Source organism: Staurois parvus, unplaced genomic scaffold (assembly GCF_062004578.1).
Source record: "Staurois parvus isolate SC_StPar_1 unplaced genomic scaffold, SC_StPar_1.0 ptg000686l, whole genome shotgun sequence".
Lineage (NCBI taxonomy): Eukaryota > Metazoa > Chordata > Amphibia > Anura > Ranidae > Staurois > Staurois parvus.
In genome coordinates this window covers 4,683,046-4,709,851 of record NW_028318482.1, presented here as the reverse complement: position 1 = coordinate 4,709,851, position 26,806 = coordinate 4,683,046, and the positions used below count along the sequence as shown (strand labels likewise).

The following is a 26,806-nucleotide window of genomic DNA, read 5'->3' as shown; positions in this document are numbered from 1 at the left end:
TCCTCACACTGCTGGTGTGTTACATTTTTTGTCATAGGGTGCTGGCAGATTACGGGCCTCCCATTGCTGCTGCCAGGCCCGTAATCTGCCATGGGCCCCCGTACCGACTCCTCATGCTGTGACGTTGCAACAAGGTGGAATTCAACCCTACATATGTTAGACCGCCTTTACGAACAGCGAAAGGCCATCACAGATTTCCTGATGTTAAAAGCGGATAAAGGTACTCCCTGTGTAACTTAGATGTCAGCCATTGGCAGCTCATGCGTGACACCTGCGCTTGCTCAGGCCCTTTGAGGAGGCCACGCTATTCGTGAGTCGGCAGGACTATGGGATGAACGACGTCATTCCTCTGTTGCACGTCCTGGAACAAATGCTGTTAACAATGGCTGGTCAGGGTGCGGTAGACGTGGCGCACAGATCTCAACGCCACATGACCCCTGTGGGGGCAGGACAGGAAGAAGAGGAGGAGGTAGAGGAGGACATTGGTGCTCAGGAATTATTGAGTGAAATGGGTGGTTTTTCCACTCAGCGGACAGGAGTGGAGGAGCAGGAGCATCTGGTAGAGGAGGAGGAGACAGAGGACCCAGATGCACCGTGGCAGTATGCTGTGGAGATGGAGGCAGGGAGTCCCTCGCATTCCTTGGCACAAATGGCCCATAGCATGCTCGCTTGCTTGCGTAGCGACAGCCGAATAATAACCATCAGACAGAGGGATGACTTTTGGCTGTCCACCTTGTTGGACCCTCGCTACCGTTCAAAAATGGTGGCCTTTTTCACACCTGCTGAGAGGGAGGCCAAAATAACGTACTATAAAAACCACCTATGTAGTCAGTTGGTCTCTGCCTTTCTGCGCCAACGTCCATCCTCAGACACTGTGGGCCCTGTGCGCTCGCGTTCCGCTGCCATGGCAGCAGGGGAGGGGTGGGGTGGTAGGAGCAGTGGCAGCTCCACCAGCAGCAGCTGCCTCAGTCTGCAGTCGATGATGAGTAGCTTTCTTCACCAGCGCAGTGAGGAAACTACTAACCAGCCGCAGCAGCAGCAGCATCAGGTGGACCTGGAGCAGGACCTCAAACAACAGGCTTAAGCCTACTTGGACAGCACCCTGCCAACCGAGGTAGACAATCCCCTTGACTACTGGGCAATGAAACTTGACCTTTGGCCCCAACTAGCTGAATTTGCCCTTGAAAGGCTGTCATGCCCGGCCAGTAGCGTGGCATCGGAGCGCGTGTTTAGTGCGGCAGGAGGTATTGTAACTCCGCGGAGGACACGACTGTCCACCCAAAGTGTGGAGAGACTCACGTTTGTGAAAATGAATCAGGCGTGGATTAGTCTGGATTTCAAACCACCAGTTCCTGACACAACTGACTAAATCCGCCATGAATCATGCCCCAAACATGTGCCACTTTCAGGTCTCCTCACACTGCTGGTGTGTTCCATTTTTTGTCATAGGGTGCTGGCAGATTACAGGCCTCCCATTGCTGCTGCCAGGCCCGTAATCTGCCATGGGCCCCTGTACCGCCTCCTCATGCTGCTGCCAGGTCCAGAGTGTGTCATGGGTCCCTGTACGGCCTCCCATTGCTGCTGCCAGGAGGCAGCAGGGTCGCAGCAGTGTCAGTGGAGGCAAACGGCCACGGAGTAGAGCACCAGCTCCACTGCAGCCTACCACCACGGCCAGTAGTGGTGCCGGTGTGCACGGAGGAAGTAGCAGTCAGCCAGTGAGGAGTAGCGGGGGCAAAGTTTCCTACTCGGCGGTGTGGCAATTTTTCGTCAAGCCGCCCGAGGAAGTAAACGTAGCCGTATGTCGACTATGTGGCCAGAAAGTCAAGCGTGGCCAGGGGGCCCATGTTGGGACTACAGCGTTGCGTCAGCATATGCAGCGTCGCCATTCGGTGGCCTGGGAAAACCGTGATAAAGATACGGCGGTTCTGCCTGCCCCAGCCCAGGGTTCCATTTTGTCATAGGGTGCTGGCAGATTACGGGCCTCCCATTGCTGCTGCCAGGCCTTAATCTGCCATGGGCCCCTGTACCGCCTCCTCATGCTGCTGCCAGGTCCAGAGTCTCTCATGGGTCCCTGTACGGCCTCCCATTGCTGCTGTCTCCATCGCCACACTCTGCCATGTGCCACTTTCAGGTCTCCTCACACACTGCTGGTGTGTTCCATTTTTTGTCATAGGGTGCTGGCAGATTACGGGCCTCCCATTGCTGCTGCCAGGCCCCTAATCTGCCATGGGCCCCAGTACCGCCTCCTCATGCTGCTGCCAGGTCCACAGTCTCTCATGGGTCCCTGTACGGCCTCCCATTGCTGCTGTCTCCATCGCCACACTCTGCCATGTGCCACTTTCAGGTCTCCTCACACTGCTGGTGTGTTCCATTTTTTGTCATAGGGTGCTGGCAGATTACGGGCCTCCCATTGCTGCTGCCAGGCCCGTAATCTGCCATGGGCCCCTGTACCGCCTCCTCATGCTGCTGCCAGGTCCAGAGTGTGTCATGGGTCCCTGTACGGCCTCCCATTGCTGCTGTCTCCATCGCCACACTCTGCCATGTGCCACTTTCAGGTCTCCTCACACTGCTGGTGTGTTACATTTTTTGTCATAGGGTGCTGGCAGATTACGGGCCTCCCATTGCTGCTGCCAGGCCCGTAATCTGCCATGGGCCCCAGTACCGCCTCCTCATGCTGCTGCCAGGTCCACAGTCTCTCATGGGTCCCTGTACGGCCTCCCATTGCTGCTGTCTCCATCGCCACACTCTGCCATGTGCCACTTTCAGGTCTCCTCACACTGCTGGTGGGTTTCATTTTTTGTCATAGGGTGCTGGCAGATTACGGGCCTCCCATAGCTGCTGCCAGGCCCCTAATCTGCCATGGGCCCCTGTACCGCCTCCTCATGCTGCTGCCAGGTCCACAGTCTCTCATGGGTCCCTGTACGGCCTCCCATTGCTGCTGTCTCCATCGCCACACTCTGCCATGTGCCACTTTCAGGTCTCCTCACACACTGCTGGTGTGTTCCATTTTTTGTCATAGGGTGCTGGCAGATTACGGGCCTCCCATTGCTGCTGCCAGGCCCGTAATCTGCCATGGGCCCCCGTACCGACTCCTCATGCTGCTGCCAGGCCCGTAATCTGTCATGGGCCCCTGTTGTCGCTTGTTGGCATATTCCGCTCGTTCAGATGCTCCTTCTCCTGCTACTCATCTTCACGGATTCCGTCAGCAGTCTTTCTTGGAATCCGTTTCCAAGAGACAACAGTTTGCGAGCACGCACCCGACGGTGCAGAAGCTGAACGTCCTCTTGTCCAAGTTGCTGCTGCCAGGCTCGTAATCTGTCATGCGCCCCTGTACCGCCTCCTCATGCTGCTGCCAGGTCCAGAGTGTGTCATGGGCCCCCGTACCGACTCCTCATGCTGCTGCCAGGCCCGTAATCTGTCATGGGCCCCTGTACCGCCTCCTCATGCTGCTGCCAGGTCCAGAGTGTGTCATGGGTCCCTGTACGGCCTCCCATTGCTGCTGCCAGGCCCGTAATCTGCCATAGGCCCCCGTACCAACTCCTCATGCTGCTGCCAGGCCCGTAATCTGTCATGGGCCCCTGTACCGCCTCCTCATGCTGCTGCCAGGTCCAGAGTGTGTCATGGGTCCCTGTACGGCCTCCCATTGCTGCTGTCTCCATCGCCACACTCTGCCATGTGCCACTTTCAGGTCTCCTCACACTGCTGGTGGTTTCCATTTTTGTCATAGGGTGCTGTATGGCCTCCCATTGCTGCTGCCTCCACCGCCACACTTTGGCTCCACACTCTGGTTTTGGCCCCGTGACTGCCCAAATGAGTGAAGTGTGCGGTGATTCTAAGATCGACGGCACTCATCTGCATGTCATACTGACTGTCAGTATTATTTCTCTTCCCCAGCAGACTCCAAGGGCATTTAAATTAAAGGTACAGTGTTCTGCACTAATATAAAGGCTCTCTGAAGCCTAGAAACACCCTTTTATAAGTTAAATTCGCAGCGAATATATTTGACTCGAATCGAAATTTTTTCACGAATTCGCCGAATCAGTCGAATGGAATTTTTGAATAATTCGCTCATCTCTAGTCTCTACATCCAGGCTTCTACAAGTAGAGTTTTTTTTATAAGGGGCCTATTCCAGCAAGGCCTGGAAGTGGATGCTCTGACAAGTCAGGAGACATTTCCTAAGTTGTATTCTTTCCCTCCAGTCCTCACCATGTTCAGATTCTTAAGGTGGATGGAAATTCTAAGTCTAACTATTCTTAAAAAAGTTCCCTCCTTCATCCTCCTACCTATGCTGCTCCAGTCCAGTGATACTGCAGCTCCATCTCAGTGAGTACTGAACAATGGCTTGGAATTCCGAAAGCTGCAACATCACTCTTAGGCTCCCATGGCCTAACTGTTGTCACAGCTTCTTCCCTGCAGCAGACACTTACTGACATAGGGAAGCCAGGGTTGAGGGATCATCTGACTAGACCAGATTAGATTAAAAAATAGGTAAGTTCATGAATTTTATTTTAATGGAGCTTAGGCAGGATAGGTAGGATGGGGAGGGTACATTTTTAAGAATAGTTAGACTTAGACTTTCCTTCTGCTTTAGGACTACTATTATAAACAACAGAAACCATTGCAATCAACAGGGCTTGGTTCCCACTTCTGCTTCAAGCTCTGTTATCAGGACCCAGTTCCTTTATCTATCAGATGAGATATTCTGTTGCAGGGTGCAATACTCCACCGCTGTTCTCTTTTCCGTTATTGGTATCAAGAGGAAAAGACTAACAAGCCTTGGCTGTTTCTCTGAACTGATATCTCTACTCTTGGACAATGGTACAGTAATATAGTTTACAACAGGATTTGAGTGAAGTGCGTCTAGTTATGGCTGCATCTGACTTCTCTTGTTTCAAACCTCAGGTCCACTATTTTCAGGACTTCTTACAGACCAGCCTGAATATTGGGCTGATATTCAACAGAGTGCAAATCTCAGCGCTCCCAGCCTTCTCTAATATCTTGTGGGCAAATTACCCCATTCCCATCCTGTTCCTTAATAGGGTGCTGCTTCTTAAACTCCACAGAGATTAAAAACTCCCAAAGTGGGATTTACCACTTGCTCCTAACATACTTTCTAGCTCCAGATGGGATCACTTTTAGCATACTTCGAGTAAGACTAATCTATGAAGACAGCCTCTCTAATAGCTAACACCACAGCCAGAAAGTTTGCAGAGCTCATGGTCCTAGGCTATGAGGGACAGTTTCTGTTGTTCTGTCCATTTCAGGAACTGCTTACACCCATGCTGGGAAGTGATCCAAAGTGCTTTGGCACACCAAAAAATTGTTCTCCCAAAATGCATGGACTACTAAGGATGACCGGTTCTATTCAACAGATGTCAAGATAGTTCAAGCTCACTGGAAAGCATTGACATCGATTAGACCATCTTTGTCAAAATCTCTTGCATAGTAAGAGTTAAGGAAACATCATCCCGATTCATCTGCATTATGCTGGCTAGCCAACTGGCTTCTAAGGCTAAAGGTGTGGCTCTTACAGAAGCAATGACAATGCACTCAAGCAGGAGTGGGTGGACCTTGTGGGCTTCCTGTCACGCGGAACCATAATTGTAAGATAATGGTGTGGCCAGCCATTAATACCTTTAAGGCTCACTGAGGGAGCCATAAAGTTTCTATTAACTAGAGCTATGAATGAAACCCTACTTTTTCTGATTCCCATTCTTGTTTGTAGCTAGCTATTTTCCATTGGTATGCTGCCATTTAGTTAGCTTAGATTGTTTCCTCTTGTGCCAAATTGTATTGTAACTATAATGTCTACCTTCATTTTGTAAAGCACTTAACAAACTGTTGGCGCTATATAAATCCTGTATAATAATAGTAGTCAGAAAAACAGAAAATTGTTATTAAATACTTACTGTAATTTTCCATTCCTGATTAATTCCATTGCATTTGTGTGATACCATGGAGTTAATCAGGATTTTTGGGGTTTCTGAGAGAATCAGAGTACTTGGAAAAAGCCAAAAAAGAAAGGAAAAACATAAGGAAAAAAATCGACCAAAATACATTGGCATATTAGTTACAAGAGCCGCCAGGTATATGCTACACTCTGCAGCCACCTTTGATTTCTAAGTCAGGCAAAAAATTTAGATATGTTTTTGTTTTATAAGAACATTCTGTACATTGTTGGTGTGCGGATTTCTCCCAGGAATGTAATATTTTGCTCATTTAATCTCTGCTATTGCCTGCAGTTTTTTTTAATATTGCAACAATGGACTAGGACTGATCATATGACTGTAGTAGTACTCATTATTTAAGTGGAAATACCTGCAGGAAATAAGAAGGGAGTGGATTTATTTTGTGAGTTTCAGTACAGAAAGCAGCAGTAACATCACAATTAATTTTCTGAAATACTTGCAATGTATTGTTTGCATCTAAACAAGGAAATTTGATGTTACATTTTACCAAAAGACATGAAAATGATTTTACAGTTTCCTAAAATACGACTATTTTCATTTGGATTGTACACAATGCCAAAAGACTAATGTAATAGAAAAAATGAGTAATAGTGCTGTAAGTTCTATAATAGTAGTGGAGCTGAAAAGCAGAACAATGTAGGAGTGTAGAGAATCCTGCCATGAACTTGATGTTAGGCCAGGCCAGCTGTGGCTGCTGTCATGTAGAGGCCTGCAACATCCTGGGGACCAAATATATGATGGTTTACTTGTTGATGGACATTATCCTGATACCTTGCTAGCAGTTGACATCCAGTATTAAGTCATTTATTTTGCTACCAGCTGTTTGATTTTGCCATGAAATGCCAGCTTGCCATTGCCATGAACACCAGACACACAGGATGATATTACATCAAAGAAGGTTTTACAGTATACATAAATAACCGTTCAGCTGTAATGGTACCTTTTTAAGACTGCACAGTGCCAGAGGATTCAAATTTCTTTTTCCTGCCCTCCATTCCGCTCAGGGCATCAACATTTTTTCTCCAGTCGCCAACTTCCAGTTTATCCTGTGTGACACAGAGAAAAACAGACATAGTTCTTAATAAAACACATGTTTACACACTGTAGCCAGTTTCACATCTATCCATATCCACTTTATTAATTTTTTTTTTTCTTTTAGTACATTTTTACCATTCATTATAACATGTTTACATTATTATGTTGGGCAACACAGTATGAAGATTCAGAAAAATAGACAAGCCTCATTTTTCAATGCTTGGCGCACTGCAGAGAACTGAACATGCTTTATTGAATAACAGTTTTTTTTATGACACAAGCATTGTTTTGCTATTTAAAGCATGTCTTTTCTCGGATCAGGAAGGAATTTATTTTTCCCCTCTTGGAGCAAGTTGCACCATGCTTATAAGGTTTTTTTTTGCCTTATTTATCACAAGAAACCCAAAGTTCCCCCAAAACCGGACAGTAGGTAACGACTGTAAATGTGATAACACTACACAAACCACATGCACAAACTAATAACTAAGCTGTCACCACCCACAAATTGCAGACTTGTGGGAAAACTTGCTCTTGACATTTCTAGGTCAGTACATTCTGTCCTTAGGGCTCCTTTCAGTTTTTTGGGGAGTAAAAAAAAAACACGCAATGTTTTTGACACAGAGCGGGCTGCTTGGCCCTGTCCCCCACTCCCTCAATGGCACTCGCTGCTATAAATCTGCCCATGGAGGAGGGATACAGCGGCAAGAGCTGCTGCTCTCGTGCACATCGATAGATTTTATGGGGCTCAGGTAAGAATAAGGGGGGGCTGGGGGGAGTATACAGCACAGAAGGTTTTTCATCTTAATGCATAGAATGCATTAAGGGGAAAGTTATACTAAAGAGGGTAGAGATCTGTTCTGGGGAGATGTAGTAAGGGGAGACCTGTATTGGGTGGGAAGATCTCTACTGTGAGGAGCTGTACTAAAGGGGGGGGGATAGTTATACTATGGGGGATATCTGTACTGGGGGAGCTGTACTGAAGTGGAGATTTGTAGTGGGAGAGAAAGATCTGTACTGGGGGAGCTGTAAGAAGGGGGATCTGTACTGAGGGAGAGCTGTGCTAAGGTGGGGAGGCAGCACTGGGGGATGTGTACTAATGGGAAGCAGTACTGGAGGATATGTACTAGCAAAGAAGGTGTGGAATTCTACTTGGGAAGCTATACCAAGGAAGGGGGGGGGGGGGCAGAGCTCTACTGACAAAGAGGGTGGTGAAATTTACTTGGAGAGTTGTACTGAGGGGAAGGGAGGGGGGCCGAGCTGTACTGGGGGGATTTGTACTAATGATGAGAAGCTGTACTGGAGAGATCTGTCCTAAGGGCTGTTTTGGGGGGAAGCTGTACTAAGAGGGGAGAAATCTGTTCTGGGGGAGATCTGTTTTGGGGCTGCACTAAGCGGGCGGGAGCTACACTGGGGGGAAATCTCAACTAGGGGGAGCTGTACCAATGGGGAAATCTGTACTGGGAGAGCTGCACTAAGAGGGGGGAGATCTGTACTGGGGAAGATGTGCTAATGGGGGAAATCTGTACTAGGTGGTAGCTGAACTAACAGAAAGGCATGTGTACTGGAGTGCTGTATTGGGGAATGTACTAAGGCCGCTGTATGGGGGGAACTATAAGAGGAGATCTGTACTGAGGAGGAGCTGTACTAAGGGGGGCTCTGTACCAGGAGGGACATCAGTCCTGATGCAATCCTGACCCTGATACTCTGTGCATTATGTGCCTCTGATCCTGGCCTCTGTGCTTTACGCATTGCAGATCTCTGAATCGTGTGCACTGAACACTTGCGCTGTATGCAATAGAAACTCCTGACCACTGCACTCTGTGCAGTATGCGTTCCTGACTCATGCACTCTGTGTATTATGTACTCCTGACCCCTTCAGGCTGTGTGTTACATACCAATGACCCCTGTGCTCTGTGCTTTATGCACTCCTGACCCGTTCTATGTTCTATGCTGTGTATTTCATACTCCTGTCCTTCATACATACAGCACAATTTATAATATATTGTACAGCAATTGCTGGTTGCTCAGTAGTTAGTGAAGTTCTTCTTTAAGGTAGGTATTGTGCAGAAACGCATATGTAATGAAAGCGTTTAATCTTTTACAAATTATTTTTCTGAGATTTAAAGCTGTTTGTTAGACGTCTGCTTGTGGCGCAATCATAAAGAATATTTTTTGGGTACAAGAAGTTGACTTCTCTTCACCTGGAATACTGTACTTGTTTGTGGTCCTGAACACATCCCAAGCAAAGGTTTGCAATCTAAAGTAGAAAATCAAAGCTCATGTTCTAGAATTAGGGTCAATGGGACATCCCACAATTAGATTTTCCATGAGAGTTGTAGGCTCCATGGTAGCCTTCATTGAGGTTATACTATTTGCACAATTTCATTTGAGACCTCTCTGACACAACATCTTGTTAACCTGGAGCAAGCTTGCTTCTTTTCTTGACCTACCCAGCACCTGTCCAGGCAAGTAAGGAATTCCCTAACTTGGTGGATCTCCAGTCCAGCCTTAACAATAGGGGAATATTTCATTCCTTATCAAAGGAAAGTGATGACAGATGCCAGTGTTTCAAGAGGTTGGGGAGGAGTGTTTCAGTCCCTCATGGTCCAGAGAATATGGTCAAGCTTCTCATCAACATCCTGGAGCTCAGATCAATAAGAATGGGTTTGGAACACTGAACTCCCCTTCTGCAAGGACAACCAATCAGAATGCATTCAGACAATACTACAGCTTTGGCCAACATCAATGGTCAAGGGGGCATCAGGAGTCATGCAGCCATGAAGGAAGCAAGAGAGATCTCATAGGTGGAGACTCAATATCCAGTGATATCTGCAGTCCACATCCCAGGGGTAGACAATTAGAAAGCAGATTACCTCATCCTGGATAAAGGGGAATGGACAATTTACCCAGTCTTCAGTAACGGAGAACCCCGGATGTGAACATCCTGGCGTTCAGATTCAACAACTACCTCTGTTTGTGGCCAGGAACAAGGACTCCCTAGCGCTGGCATCAGATGACTTGATAATCTTCTAATCTCAGTTCAGGCTAGTCTATACACCCCTCCCCCCACCCAGTGCAAATTCTACCTCATCTAATACACAAGATAGGGCAAGAGAAGAAGATGGTGATTTTAATTGAATCAAACTGACCAAGAAGAACCTGGTACACAGATATACTCAGACTACTAGGAGATGACTTCTAGTTACTACCCAATAGGAGAGACCTGCTGTCTCAGTGCACTGTGCTCCATTCTGCTTCGCAGTCTCTGGCTTTAACAGCATGGCTATTGAAGCCCAGGTTTTGAGAGAGAGAAGAGTCTCAGAGCCTGTCATTTCTACCTTGCAAAAAGCAAGAAAAGCCACTTCCATAAAGTTTTACCATTGTACCTGGAAGTACTGAACTCAGGCACTTCAAGCCCAGAGATTACTCATTGCATTCTGGCCTTTTTAAAACCTTTATTCAAGGTGTATCTCACACCGAATGTCCTTGAAGCGTCCATTACTTTGGCATACTTACACATGGTGCCATAGGCATATATAATTATGTACACTCTCTTAAAGTTTCACTTTTTTTTTCTCAGTTTAACTAGAACAAATTCTGTTAAACTATACAGCATATCCAATAACAGAAAGAGTTGTGGCCTCGACAACTCTTTAAAGTGTTACTAAACCCATGACCCTTCATTCACTATATCTGGTCTCTCACAGTACACACAACATGGAAATGCAATATTTTAATAAATATAAACTGCTAAATTTTTCATCAGCAGTTAGAGCAGCCATGTGACTTCTATCAGTGTCCAGCAGAGAACTAGTTAAAGCTTGTAGGAGGAGTTTGCATTCTCCCCTAACTGTGCTATGTGGCTGCAGGACCCCTAACCCTGTACCTGGACAGTGCTGATTATCCTGTGCTGATCACATGCACTCGCACAAGAAAAAAAACTCTCTAGCAATACACACCAAACTGAACATGTGCAGCTTGCCCCCAAGGCTCTGTTGTATCAGGAGATGGACTGGGGACAGTAGAAGAAGGAGAGGATCAGAGAAGACAGGATCAAACATCCTTTTTACACAATGCATAGAATTAACCCCTTAGGTTCCACAGTGAGCATAACAAGCATACTTTACTGCATATACAGACTGATTTTACTGTTGTGGGTTTAGTAACACTTTAATTCACAGATTATTTGCTAGATGTATCCTCAAATGTCAAGAGATGGAAATGCAAGGGAAACATACAAACAAAATAACTACAATTTGCACTTACCTTATCTGTATCATCTTTTTTGGCTTGCTTGACTTGTTTTAGGTTGGCTCTTAGATCCATGGCTGCCTTGTGTTTTGTGCCCAGAAGTGCTCGCATCATGGCATCTGCTGACAAGCGTACCCTCCGCAGTGTTGGGCGTTTGAACTTCCCTCGGAGGTCCAAAATCTTCCGATTCAAGTCCTCAATCTGTGCAATAAAAAGGCAACATTTTAGATCAGAGCTGAAAGTTTCTGTTTACTTAGAAAAACAATGACACCTGTCTATTTAGAGCAAAATGAGAGTACCTTCTGATAGTCCACCCCCCAGCAAGGTTTTCTCACCAATCCACTCTCCCGCACTGTTCCCTGCTGCTAGAGTACACCGTATGTATGTTCCAGTGTTGAAGCTTACAATGGTGGATGATGTCACTGCCACCTCCTAAATCCACCCTTCCACGACCACCACCACATGACAGAGTTTGAGCCTGGCGATTAGTTGATGAGACCCAAGCACTGTCACATAGGGGAGATACATGTTCTCTAATACCTGGAACCCCTAGTATTTTAGAGCATCAGTGTGAGAGCTGTGATGGAGCAAAGACGTGGCAAGAAAGTGTGGGTGGGTGAGTAAGATGGCAGGTATTAATGTGGGCATTGTGTTTATGCATATTGTTACTATAGGCACTGTGTTTATGTGTGAATTAATGCCCAGTACACATGGAGTTAATTGTGTGCATTGTCTGGAGGCAAGAAAACTATTGAACGTATAAAAAGAAGTGTTCCCTGGGGCGTAATGCTTTTCGGACCCATGGAAGAGCAGGAGAGGCCACACATCCTAGGATGTGATTGTTAGTGGAGGATGGAGTCCACCTGTAATGAGACCTGACCTCAGAAAGTGTTAAGAGTCAGTATATGTGTGGGAAGAGTTTGAGATAAAGGTACATACACCATTGTACACTATTATACATATCATTTCCACAGTTAAATCTTTATATAGCAGTCAAGCTACCAAAAAGGGGATTGTCATTGTTAACTATGGAGAAGTTGAATGACTTATGTTCAACTAATGGGCCCATTGCTTCTCTCAGTCTTCTGTAATGGAGATGACTGTGTAAATGATACCTCTTACCCAAAGCAATGTAACATCTTGTACCAACATCATGAACTACACTCAGAAAATAAGTTTATTTATTCTGCAAAGTCTGGTCACTTAATGAAGATACACTTGTGTGTGCCATCTCAATGTGTGTAATGAGGGGAATGAGGATTAGTCAGTACAGGACAGGGATGGTGGTGGCCAGTGATAGAGGTTTGCAGTCAGAAGGGTGGTTTTGAGCCTGTCTAAACATGCTCTTTTCAGTGGCAGGTCCCTACTCTATGGCTGACGTGATACAGAACCTTTCTAGGGACAGGGCCTGGATCATGAAAGAAGCAAGGTCTTGCATGTGTGTGGTGTTCCCTTCCAATCCTACAGGTTGGAGCAAGATTAATGTACTGTACTGAAGAACTAGTAGAGGGTATTTAGTGTTCTTCACTGTTGACTTCAAAATGATCTGTGGTCTGGTGCCTGGACAGGTAGGAACAGACCAATGTCATCGGCTGACAAGGAGTCATGATCCTTTTGGTTCCTCTGGTGTGGAGCCTGGGAAGATTATTTACCATATGGTCATCTGCGGGTGACAACCCTCATTGTTATTGTTGTACAGGGACAGAGGGCACATGCAGGATGGTTCCCCATGTCCCTGGGCAGTGGCACCTGTGGCCATCACCTACAACAAGCACACTTTTGCTGGGTGGTAAGCTATCAGGATATAGTGTCACTTTACCCTAAAAGGGCAAGTAATTATGTCTCATAAATGCCATTGAATGATTATAGGTGTTAACACACAGCCTTTCATTTCAGATTAAAATAAAATTTGTACATTTTTTGGCTCTATCAGATTTACAGTTTCACATTTTACAAATCACCATTGATATGTACAGCATAAAAATAGATTATTTAAAGTGCTATTAAACCCACATCATTAAAAACTGTCAGCACATGCTCTATTACATGCTGTTCATACTCACTCATACTCACTCAGTCACTATGGGATTTGTTTTTTGTAATCTGCAAAAAAACCTGGTTGATCCTGCTGCTCAATGTCCCTCTGTGTCCCTGCTGCAAGCGGAGATTTAGCAGACCAGACATTGCCACATCTACTGAGCATGCTCCAGTTTCAGATCCCTTTTAAGCTGTTATTTCCTCCTTTTTCTTATCTGAGCAGCCCACATGACTATAGGGTCAGACACTTGGGTGTATACACTCTGATAAATGACAGCCCACTTCCTCCCTCCCCCTCTATGCCCAATAAAGACAATGGGGGTGGAATATTACATTTTGAGTGATGGAAGCATCACTTCCCTGTAATTCTAAGCATATACAAACAATAACCATCAAATTAAATAAAGATATGTGCAACATAGCACAAAAACAAAGCACTGTCAGCTTTGTTATGAGGTTATACTTACCTGCTCTGTGCAGTGGTATTGCACACAGTGGTCCCGAACCTCCTCTTCTGAAGTCCTTTTGCCAGTGCTCTACTGTGGGGGCACCTATGCAGGCATGTTTCTGAGCAGGGCTGTCTGTGCCCATAGGCCCACACAGCCTGGCTCAGGCATGCCCCCCTGTTCCCTCCCCACAGGATTTAACTGACAGCAGCAGGAGCCTGTGGCTCCCACTGATGCCTGTGTCTCCTGTAAAGAGAGGAAGAGAGGACAGTGCCACAGCACTGAGAGGGGGAAAGGGGGGAAGTAGTATTAAAGAGTTTTTACCGCAATGCAGGGAATGCATTCAGGTAAAAAAAACGCTTAGACTTCAGAACCACTTTGAATATACTTACATGCATTGAGCTCACAGAAGTAACTTCACATGTGTCTAAAATACTAATTGCAATTCACTGAAAAAATAATTGGGTTGAGCGAGGATTCAAACATGAAAATAATACATTTTAATTAACCAAGGAGACAATGTACCAGATTAATGTTTTTTTTTTGCCATTCATTGTCTGCTAAACCCTTAAAACTAACAACTAACTGCAGCAAATGCAAAGAGACTGGTTCCTGAAACAGTGAACACATTACCTTGCAGGTACTAAGGCTACATTTTAGGGCCATTGAAAAGGCATCCTTTCAGAGGAAGGAGGGAATTTAATTCAATTAACACCTTTAAACTAGCACAAGGAACTTTAACAATTAAGAGCTCCATACTGTGGTTGATGGTATTGTAATTATGACATAGAAAAACAGTTGTTTGTGCACATTAGCTATCTTGCAAGAACAGAGACATGGGAAGTTAAAATGAGAGAAGCAGATACGAAACTGGGACTCCTTTATATCATAAAAAGCAACTTCCCTTCAGGATGTGGTTGTAATTTTAAGAAAGATACTGTGGCATCATATTAGACTGAGGCATAGATAAGAGCCAGAGTTCCCATTGTCAAATTTAACCTCTCCCCACATTAATGACGCAAAAACATTTGTGCAGAGAGTTGTGAATTTCAAGTCAGGATAATTACAATGTACACACAACAGCCACTTTATTAGGTACACCTGTTTAATTGCTTAGTAACACAAATTGCTAATCAGCCAATCACATGGCAGCAACTCAATGCATTCAGGCATCTAGATGTGGTAAAGACAGCTTGCTGAAGTTCAAACCGAGCATCAGAATGGGGAAGAAAGGGGATTTAAGTGACTTTGAATGTGGCATGGTTGTTGATGCCTGATGGGCATGTGTGAGTATTGGCCAGCATATTGCAAACTTATAATACTGCTGATCTACTGGGATTTTCACACACAACTATCTCTACGGTTTACAGAGAATGGTCCGAAAAAGAGAAAATATCCAGTGAGTGGCAGTTGTGTGGACGAAAATGCCTTGTTGATGTCAGAGTTCAGAGGAGAATGGGCAGACTGGTTCGAGATGATAGAAAGGCAACAGTAACTCATGTCAGTATGGACCAAAATCTCTGAGGAATGTTTCCAACACCTTGTTGTATCTATGCCATGAAGAATTAAGGCAACTCTGAAGGCAAAAGGGGGTCCAACCCGGTACTAGCAATGGGCACCTAAGAAAGTGGCCAGTGAGTGTAGTATATATTGTATGTTCGAAGTCGTTCGAAAGTTTAACTTTTTTTAACTTAATGCATTGCCTGCACTAAGGTAAAAAAAACACACCTATTTGTCCCCCCATTCCTAAACACTTACTTGACTCCTCTTACTGGTCCTCTGCAGGCCCAGCTGTAGCCCTGCTCACCTCTCCTAGTCTTACAGGAGTCACTGAGGGCAGTGGGAGCCATAGGTTCCTGCTGTTGTCAGTCAAACTCCTGGGATGAGGGAGCAAAGGAGTGGCCTATATGCACTGTGCGTGTCTATGGACCCACACAGCCTGGCTAAGGAGCATGCCTGTATGGGTGTTCCCATAACACACAGCTTGCTAAAGGGGCACCCAGAAGAAGAAAGAGTTCCACCTTTCTTATTTTAAAAAATAAATTAGCCTTTGTTATCTCTTTAATAAGGCAATACAAAGGACAGGCATCATATAAAAAATGCAGAAATCAATAGCCACAAGCAAGTATACATTTTATTGAAACTAAATCAACTAAGAACTTATAATAATTTATAGGCAATGAATACAACATTTTTTCATAGTATCACTTTTTGGTACTTCCTTACTACCTTAGACTTAATTTGATGAGTGTTTTGTAACCTGCCAAGCATCCCTCCAAACTCTGGGTTTGGTAGAGTGTAAGGATCTCAAATGTTTAATATGCTGCTATACAGTATGTAGGCATGACATTGCATTAATGCTATTGCATAAAAAACATCAAATGCCTTATGACTTTTATCGATAGATGTCTCCATCTGGCCCCCTACTAAACCAATTCAGGAGAATAAATGTCGTAGGGAACTTTATTCCATCGAATGAAAAGTGCAATGACAAAGTGAAATAAAAACACTGACCGTATAATGGGAATTCAGGAAGGCCACCAGCGGTGGCTAGACGTCCAGTTGCTGTAGCCCAGCTGACGTGTTTCGTGCTATGCACGTAGTCATAGGGTACAGGGCTTACTTTAAGACCATTATACGGTCAGTGTTTTTATTTCACTTTGTCATTGCTCTTTTCGTTCGATGGAATACAATTCCCTACGGTATCTCGCTATGTGGTCTCCTTTATTGGTCCCTATTCATGAGGGACATTCGCAGAGGCTGCATTAAGGGTGAGCCCCTATGGTGATACGCATCAAGGACCGCATCAGGATACTTCCCAGTCACATGCAGATGTGACTGGGAAGTATCCTGACCTGACCTGATCTGGGAGGCGGATGACCTAAACTATACCTATTGAGATAGGTTATATCTCAAATGCGTGTTAACATGCACTTCTGGTGAGTGCGCATTTCATTTACATTGAATATCTGCCACTTGGACTAACTCTCCATGCATGCTTATCGGGATCATACAGGATCCTCACGTGGGCAATACATCTGGGACTTTTTTTTGCACTTTACTCACCTATTGGTGACATCATTTATGCACATTTATTTGTTTATTTTCTTGATTGATCTGGTATTGCTGATTATCTATACCTACATACTGAGTATATGTTATCGATTTATTCATGCTGCACATTTTTTAAAACTGCATCTTCTCATTTCCTTATAATAATGATGAGATTTATGCTGCATATTTAGTTTTCAGCGCTGCACCTTCATATTGAGATTTGCATTGGAAGGTTCTGTTCGGTTGCCTTTTTAGGTGTTTCAGCGGCTATTTTTCTTTCAGATAGCGCTCGCATATTTACTTTTTACAAGGAGAATAAATGTGTAGAATGCTGTTCTGGTAACACAAAAACTGCCACAACCAGTACTGGTCTTACCTAATAAAGTGGTAAGAACAATGTGGAAAATACAGTAGTACCACTCAGTCAGAGTTCATATATTACTGATCTAATGAAAGTAAATAAAATTTTCTCTTTAAAGAGATATTAAACCCACAAACAAAATGTACTACATTACAGATTGCCCATTTTTGGATACGGTGGCTGCATTCCTTTTCTTTTTTGGGGGGCTTTTTTCCCTTTTTTTTTCACCAGCTCATCCACCCAGTAAATCCGTTATTTATTATCTTCCTTCAACAGACTACATGTCCAGAAAAAGTGGCAGTTAGAGGGTTGAGATGAACCATTTAACACTGACAGGGGTGCTTACGATGATCAGCTTTTATTAATCTATGTAAAACCATTATCCCAAAAGGAAGAAAAACTGTTGCTGTAACTGCTTAAAAAACGTTAGCTGGAGTACGGCTTTGAATTTTTAGTCACGTCCATCTAAATCTGTTAGTACGTATAACTTTACCCTCTCCCCAAATTGGCAATGCTGCTTTCCAAACAGTGAAGACACCCTAAGACAGAAAGTGTGTTACTGGCCGAATTACCAGGTAAAGTGGAGGACGAAAAAAAAAAGTAATCCAGTCACCACATTTAAAGGTTGGTAAACTGTAATATAACTTATGTTTTTGGATTTAATATCACTTTAAAGGATAAGTTCACCTTTAGGAGCATGCTACATATTACACCCATACTAAGGGTGTAACATGTAACAAGCTCCTATGCACCCACCTCTGGCCGCCAGCGCTCCCCTCTCTGTGACAGCAGGCAAGGGTTCTTCTCCTCACAACCACTGTCACAATTGGAAAACAATGTGGCCGTGCCAAAATTTAAAGTGTTACTAAACTCAGGACTCTGCATTCATTCTCTCTGGTCTCCCACAGTACACATAATATGGAAATGCCATTATTTTAGTAACTATCAACTGCTAAATACATTTTCTCATTAGCATATAGCAGTCTTGTGACTTCTATCAGTGTACAGCACATGTTACAGCTTGTAGGAGGAGTTTTCATTCTGCTCTAGGAGGATGTAGGACCCCTAACTTCTGACCCTAACAGTGCTGATTGGCCCTGTGCTGATCACATGCACCATTCCAAGAAAAAAAAAACCTCTCTAGCAATACACACCAAACTGAACATGTGCAGACTCCACATGATATGTCTTATCAGGAGATACGAGGGGGGCACTGAAAGAAGGGGAGGATCAGAGAAGACCGGATCAAACAGCCTTTTAACACAATGCAGAGCATTAACCCCTTAGGTTCCACAGTGAGTATAACAAGCATGCTTTACTGCATATACAGACTGATTTTACTGTTGTGGGTTTAGTAACATTATAAGTATTTACCATGAATATTCATGGAGCTATACAAACAATTTGTGTCACAACTATAGTCAGTTATGAAGTGTTTCTTTTTTTGTGTCTTAGCAAATAGCATGATGTAAAAGGATAAGTTCATCTTCAGGAACATGTTACACCCATTTTCAGGGTGTAACATGTAACATGTTCCTGCTCCTGTGGCCTTTCAGGGATTCACTGCATCTGTGTGGCAGCAATACAGGGAGAGGTTCCCTGTACCAGCTGTCACTTTTTGGAAAGAGCAAGGCCATGCGGGGCTCTGCCCACATTGCTGTATCATTCATTCACAGAGTTCTGTGAATGAATGAATTACAAGTACCGACATAATTTGGTGCTTTCGGTTTGTAGTTCTCAATGAACTACCACGTCGCTATTCAGCACTGTAGTATTTCATTGAGTCTTCATCTCATTGTGTTACCACTTGCCCTGATGATGTACGAGCAAAGAGCTTACACTGACAGTCCACGATCTGCTGATTGACAGTAAGATGCTTTCCAGGCTCCTACAAAAAAATAGTATATGTACATTTTTTTACTTGCAAAAAAATGTCCATTTCTTATTTTTTTTAAAGGTGAACTTATCCTTTAAAGTGATATCGTTTATTGGCCATCTCAGTTATCAGAAAAGCTTTTGAAAAAATGTTGGGTTGTTTGATAAACAGATCTGGTTCTTTCTATATATGTGATTCTTTTCTCTATACAATATATATATATATATATATATATATATATATATATATATATAGTATATCTATCTCACACACAAGTTATTTTTAGAACTGAAAGTATTTAAATTTACTGTGTTTGTATCATTTATGTACTATAGTATGTATACAATACATACTTACATATTGGCCTTCTGTATACAATATTTACATTTACTAGATAGAAAGCATTGACCAGCATATTGCAAGCTTATAAAGAGAGAATTAGAGCCATAGAGCCACCTTGTGGTTCATTTAAAAAATAGTTACACATGACAGTTCAAATGAAATTTCCTGACCATTACGAAAATGGCTACCATTCAGAGATGTTATATGATTACTGTAAAGCTTCCTTTTTTCATTTGCTGAGTATTTTTTTTTTACCTATGAAGATGTTCAATTCTATATACTTGTAAGAAAGATCAACAGAATATCCTGCAAAGTAACTTTGCTTTTTTTCTATTCCTCTTTTGTTCAAGTTTTTTTTTTCATTTTGTATTCTGTTCTTACTATAGGGTCGCATTCAACGCACATCATTTGCTGAAGGACATTTGACAGAGCCTTGTAAACCCATTTCATGCACCTTATATATCTTTAGTACAGCCAGTTAATACCTTGAAATTGAGATGCCAAGTCTTGTGTGCTTATTACAATACAGAAAAAAGTTTCTTCAACTTCTTCTAAATCTTCATTTGTCAAAGTTGGTATTTTAACAGACCAAAAATGAATGGATTGCCAAAAGGGCCTTTAATGACATTGTAGAAATTATATAAGGTGTTTAACTACTTATTGTGGAAGTTGTTCTAATTTTTTAGGAGGAGATCATTGCTGGTCTAGCATTAGTACTCAGAAATGTAATAGCACAGCATATGTCCAAGACCTGCTTTCACAGAGATTACAGTCTTTTAGTGTAGTGTGTTATTTAACTCATACTTTAAATAAAATAATCAGGCCATGTTGTTTATGACTTGGCCATTTATGACCAAGGCTTCATCAGACGTCTTTTGAAGACCCTGGGCTAGTAAAGGTTATTGATGTCCTACATTCATTCCAAGTGCATTACAGCAGGCCTGTGTTTTGTAAAATGTGTCACCTTCCATGAACGCCTACTACAGACATGAGATTTAAATCAGACCAATTTTGTTACTGACTTATGACTCTGTGACAATTATGAAAGTGAGGATGGCACAGGGTTTAGTGCTACTCCCCTGTTCTCTTCATGCGGTGTAGGGTTTATCAGACCTCACTATCATCACAGCGCTGTTATAACAGTGGGAGGTGATGGGATCAATCAGCAGACTTTGAGTGCAGATGTGGATCACCGATCTCCACAACTGGAATAGCTACTGTGCAAAATCATGTAATTGCAGATTCAGGTAAGTAAAGAAGGGTTTTCTATGCATGGAGCACCAGAAGAGCCTTTAGGCTTGGTTCATATCTGTGCAGGTGGTGCGGCTGCGGATCCACACAAAAATCTGTGCAGCCGCTCCACCCGCACAGAGGAATGCGGACCCGCGGGTGGGTGCCATTAGTTCTAATGGCACACCGCGGGCACTGGAAACTGCAGCCATACTGGGAACCAAGGTTCCTGTGCGGGATGCGTTTTCAGAAGAAGTGCAAGAACTTCTTCCCTGCGTGTCACAGTGCACGGGAGTCCATTCAAATGAATGGGCTCCCATGCCCGTGCGAAACGCGGCCCACACGGCTGTATATATGTTAACCAGGGGTAAGTAATATTGTTGGAATGATAGAAAGATAGTTATAAATTGAAAATATGGTTAGTTAAGTCAAATTTGTTTTTGAGTTTATCAAAGGAAACAAATGCGTTGCAATCCTAAAGGGCATGTATAGCCAGCACTTTTTTCTATATTTAGTTGCATATGAAAAGTTTAGACCCCTAATTTATTGCTGTCTGTGTCCCTGCTGGGGAGGTTCACACTGTCAATTTATCCTGGTGACCATTGTCAACAAAAAAAGGTGATGGGAAATACAACATTTTACAATTGTCACCAGATAAAAAGATGAAGGGAAATCTTCTAATGGGAACATGTGTTTCTGTGACAATTGTGTGAGAGTGGACATTTCTGTCACTTTTTGGAGGCTTACTTTCACTTCCTGTTGTGCTCTTCCGTCACAAACAGCCAAAAATAAACTGAAAAGAAAGGTCTGGGCTATACACTTCAAAGCAGATGTAAACATTTAACCTTTCCCACCCCAATTGCATCCTGGAGGTCTTACAAACCTTCTAGATGTAGATTGAACTAAATGGGGCGTTTAGATGAAACAGTCTCGATTTGCATTCTACATATATAAAACTGATCAGATTAATGGGCACACTCCCTTTGATAAAGTGTGTGTAACGAAACGCGTTAGGGAGGTGCCCCTAACCATTACTAGCACACCGCACGGCCCTTATGGACGGCCGGTGGCAGTCTTGGATTTTTAAATGTAAGTGTTATGTTCATTTGACTTTGATGTCATTTTCATTTTGAGTAATAAAATTACTACACCATTGGAGCCTTTCTTCTCTTGGGCTTGCTTTGTCCCTGCGAGCCCCCCTTTTGAAGGTGTTTCCTGACCTGACGAATACATATGTGCATGATCCCCCTGGTGGCTGAGACCTGTATTGCTGGAGACTGGTTAACCTGTCCTGGATGTATGACACCTGGTGGTTGCTTCTGCCCTGATGACTTCATCCATTTGCAGTGTTTCCAGATCCTGAGCACCTAGGAGTAGGTCTTATATAGTCCAATGCGCAAGTGATTGCACTATCTGGTTAGTGCAATATATATCCATTTTCCACAGCCACAGGAGTCACGGAGTTTTACACTATATAGCTTTATTGACTTTCTCACAATTGTCACTATATGCACCTTTCCAGGATTCACACATGAGACTGTTCTGTATAGTCTTCAGCGTTGTTAAACGCCATTGAAACTTTGTTTTATATGTTTTTTTTATCTTATTTATGATCACGGTCATTTGCGATTACACATTGTCCTTTAGTGCTGCATATTTTATACTTATATAGGTTCACACTGTCAATTTATCCTGGTGACCATTGTCAACAAAAAAAGGTGATGGGAAATCCAACATTTTACAGTTGTCACCAGATAAAAAGGTGAAGGGAAATCTTCTTCTAATGGGAACATGTGTTTCTGTGACAATTGTGCAAGAGTGGACATTCTGTCACTTTTTGGATGCTTACTTTCACTTCCTGTTGTGTTCTTAGGTCGCAAACAGCCAAAAATAAACTGAAAAGAAAGGTTTGGGCTACACACTTCAAAGCAGATGTAAAAATGTAACCTTTCCCACCCCAATTGCATCCTGGAAGTCTTACAAACTAAATGGGGCGTTTAGATAAAACAGTCTCAATTTGCATTCTACATAATATCTGTACCTGGTGCCAGATTAGGACTTCAACATCTAAAAATACATGTAATTATTACAGAAATTTAATTATTGGGGTGCAAATTGTAGCAGATTGAAACACTGGGGAGATGTTTCGGCAGGTACATCATTTAAAGGGTATTACTATGTTAGCTAAATTTAGCAATGTTTTTTAAAATTAAAAGTGGAGTTCTGACCCCCGGCCCTCCGCCAATGAAAATTTAAAGCCTGCAGCTACAAATATTGTGGCTGCTGACTTTAAATATTAGGGCACTTACCTGTCCAGGGATCCAGCGGTGTCCTCACCCCGAGCCAATTCTTCAATCAGCTGTCCGGTGCTGGTGCCGCCATCTTCACAAAGGGAAAATGGCATTTTTCTACTATGCATGCGTGAAGCGCGTTGCGCATTGTGAATGGGCCGCAGTCCTCTGGGACCTGTGGTAGAGGAGGAGGAGAGGAGGCAGATAAGCGGAGCTTCCATTTTTGGGTGGAACTCTGCTTTAAGCAACTCCAATATGCTACAATCCTAAATTTAAATACACCAGTGTATCTTTTCAAGGCAATCATTTTTGCTGTAGGGACTGAGGGGGCTGATGTATTAACCTCTTCCTGTCCGCCCATTCTACATAGATGGCGGATGGCAAGCAGTGTACCTGTACATCAGCCCGCATTGATGGCTCCGGTGATTGGTGTGTCGCCCGGACCGCTGTGTTCAGGATGATAGAAATATATCAGTATGAGAGCAGAAAGAAGCAATCCTGCAGTGTGCGAGTGCGCAGCAGCCTGTCAGGGTGCTTTTACATTCACACACTGCAGTGCCAGCCACCCCAGTGCCCCAGTGTCCCCAATCACTGCCCCTCAATATCAATAATAAATAATAATAACATCCCCATATGCCATACCAATGTCCTGATCACCACCATGCCAGTGTCCTGATCACTGCCATACCCCAAACCAATACCCTGATCACTGCCATATGCCATACCAGCACCCTGATCACCTCCATTCACCATACCAGCACCTTGACCACTGCCATTTGCCATACCAGCACCCTGACCACTGCCATTTGCCATACCAGTGCCCTGAACACTGCCATACCAGCATCCTGATCACCGCCATACCCCATACCAGCATTCTGATCACCCCATATGCTACACCATCACCCTGATCACTGCCATACCCCATACCAGCATTTTGGTCACTTCCATATCCTATAACAGCATCCTGGTCACAGCCATACCCAATACCAGCATCCTGATCACCTCATACCCCATAACAGCACCCTGGCTACTGCCATACTAGCATCCTGATCACCGCCATACCTCATACTAATGTCCTGACCACCACCATACCCCATACCAGCGTCCTGATCACTGCCATATGCCATACCAGCATCTGGCATTTTAGGATCTCAACTGATCAATTTTCAAATATACATCCTACAGTTTGTAGACTTTCACACAGACTAAATAATATAAACTGTTTTGGGTTATTTTTACCCCAAAAATTTAACAGAGTACATTTTGGCCTACACTATCCATTTACAAAATTTTATAACAAAAACTAAGCAAAAAATTATTTTTCTTCAAAAGTTTCGGTATTTTTTAATTTATATAGCAAATAAGAAAAAACCCAGTGGTGATCAAATACCACCAAAAGAAAGCCCCGTCTGAAAAAAGCATAACAATTTCATATGGGTACAATGTTGTATGACTGAGTAATTGTCACTCAAAGTGTGATAGTGCTGAAAGCTGAAATTTGGCTTGGACTGGTAGGAGGTGAACGTGTCTGGACTTGAAGTAGTCAGACTAGCATAATGTACCATAGCTAGGTCAATCAAATAGGGGTACAAGGGCAGTGCTGTCTCATTCTACTCTTTTTATGATAATATAGGTAAATTATGTTACTGGCATATACACAAACAATGGGAGTAGTGCACAGGAGAGGCATCCATGTAAGAAAGCCCAGTCCAAATCACATATTAAATTTTACAGCCTGAAGGTAGTGCAATTCAACGGTGTTGAGGGCCTTGTGGATGTCAAGTGATATTAATTCTGCAGATTTGCATTACCCTGACCACACACTCAGCAATTGTCAGGCAATTTCAATCACTATCAACCCTTTGATTGCTAAAATTATCATTGTAACTTTCTATCATTTAATTGTTTCATTTGAAGCTTTTAGTAATAGTTTGCATTGATTTGTTCAGTAGTTTTTGTGACTGAAAAATGCCATGTGTATGGCCATAATTAGTGTTTAAATAGGACTTATGCTAGGCATAGATGGGGGGGGGGGGGGGATCTTCAGGCAATATTTACCTATTTCAACTAGCTTTGTACTGCAGAAATGGCAGATTGGCTGATTGCCATATGGAAGGCCAATATTTATGCCTTTTCTACTCTTCCCTAACATTTTCCTCTCTAGGATTGTCACATATCCACCTTTGTGCACTTTCACTCCTAACTTTGGAACATTATAATTTTTCTAACATATTACGAGTACCCTGGCAATGAGTAGGTCTGGTTAAAACAGGGTTCTTGTTTAAAGGGGTTCTGTTAAATAATGCCTGAACTTTTATATTATAGGTTCTGTACTATTATATATTAAGTTCAGGTCAACTGAAGGCATGCGCATGGCAGTGCTCAATATCAACCTTCCTACATATTACGGGCTCATATCTTATTTCAGTATTACACACCGTTCCAAAAGCAACTTGTCTCATGATGTTATTGTTATAGCAGCAATTTGTCTTCTATCTAAACAATAGGGATCAGTTAAAATTTTGGTGTGAACACAAGTTTGGACAAAGCCCTGTCTGTTCAGGGGTAATGACAAATGCCTGGCAATAGCAGAACATTGTTGTCATGGTCAGGGTCAGGTTCGAAGACCAGTAGATATAGCAGAGAAACTCCCACCGACCAGCAGGATGAGTACACAAGCAGGTCACTCTGACAGATGACGTGGGCTCTAACCAATCTTCACCAGAGCACCTGATGGTGGAGATAGGTTTTGCTGCATGCTAGTGACAGGTCGTGGTCCTCAGGCTCACCCCACCACAAGGTGAGCAAGCTGAGGTCCAATTACAGATATAGCAGGTAGGAATAGAGCAGAAGAGTAGTCAGTAAACAATCTAAATTGGAGAGCTACAGCCAGGCACTGCAGAGGTCACAGGTTCAGATCTGGACCCTGACAGTCATGTATAATAACAGCATTACCAACACTGTTATAAATGGCAGCTTCCTGCTGTCAGTGGTTGTTCAGGATACTCCCTTTCATCATACTATACCAGGCCACATGCCCCCAACATGTGGGGAGGTGGGGGGATTTAAACATACAATGTCAGTTTTTGCTGTGGTAAGTTGTATACATCATACAGATGCCTCACTTCACAGGCAGGGTCAGGTATCTCCCAGGCATGTTATTTAAAGGAATTTTACATTTTTATTGTTCACTTTAAGCATTACCAAAATCACTGCTCCCAACCAAAATGAATTTAAAATGGTTTTTGCTGTGGTAGGACAGTGCACAGCCTAACATGCCATTTGTTTCACAATCAGTTGCCTATTAGGACCATAACAAATATCAGTTTTCACCTTGGGCTCCTATTGATTTCAATAGGGTTCAGAGTCTACTTCTGAACCTTAGTAATGTTCACTGAGCCAGCCTCAAACAGAACCCAGGTGGATTTGGCTCATCGCTATTAAATATCATTGCAAAGCATATCCACATTACTTGAACTGGGACTTGCATTTAACTACTTCCCGACCGCCCTATAGCAGATATACTGCTATAGGGCAGCCGGGGTGTGCAAAATCACGTATATATACGTGATTTTGTGTTTCCGGGTAGGAGACACAAGCGAGCCGCTCGTATGCCCTACCCGCGCAGCAATTCACGCCCGTAGCTGTCAATCACCGGGATTGCATGCTGATTACCTGCTGGCACCCTGTGATTACCGAGCATCTCTGACAGGGAGGAGGACTGCTTTGTTTGCTAACAGTCCTCCTCCATGTCAGCTTGGTACACTGCTCTGGATGGCTGTGCACAGCACAGCCATCCAGAGCAGTGTGCTTACAGTAAAGCACACACACTGCCCCCTAAGAAAAACACTCCCGACACACAATTAACCCTTTGATTGCCCCTCACGTTAACCCCTTCCTGCCCAGTGGCATT

The 26,806-nt window shown here is 43.6% G+C and overlaps 1 protein-coding gene across 3 annotated transcripts in view; it reads right to left on the bottom strand.

The window, feature by feature from the left end:
* The window catches only part of TNNI3 (troponin I3, cardiac type), an 82,453-nt gene that overhangs the window by 14,042 nt on the left and 41,605 nt on the right, over positions 1 to 26,806 (bottom strand). For all 3 annotated transcript variants that reach the window (XM_089652585.1, XM_089652583.1, XM_089652584.1), the window contains 2 exons: positions 11,272 to 11,457; positions 6,911 to 7,016 (listed from right to left, as the gene is read on the bottom strand). In XM_089652585.1, coding sequence (XP_089508711.1) covers positions 6,915 to 7,016; positions 11,272 to 11,457 — 288 coding nt within the window. In that variant the 3' untranslated portion in view covers positions 6,911 to 6,914. The remainder of the gene's footprint in view (positions 1 to 6,910; positions 7,017 to 11,271; positions 11,458 to 26,806) is intronic.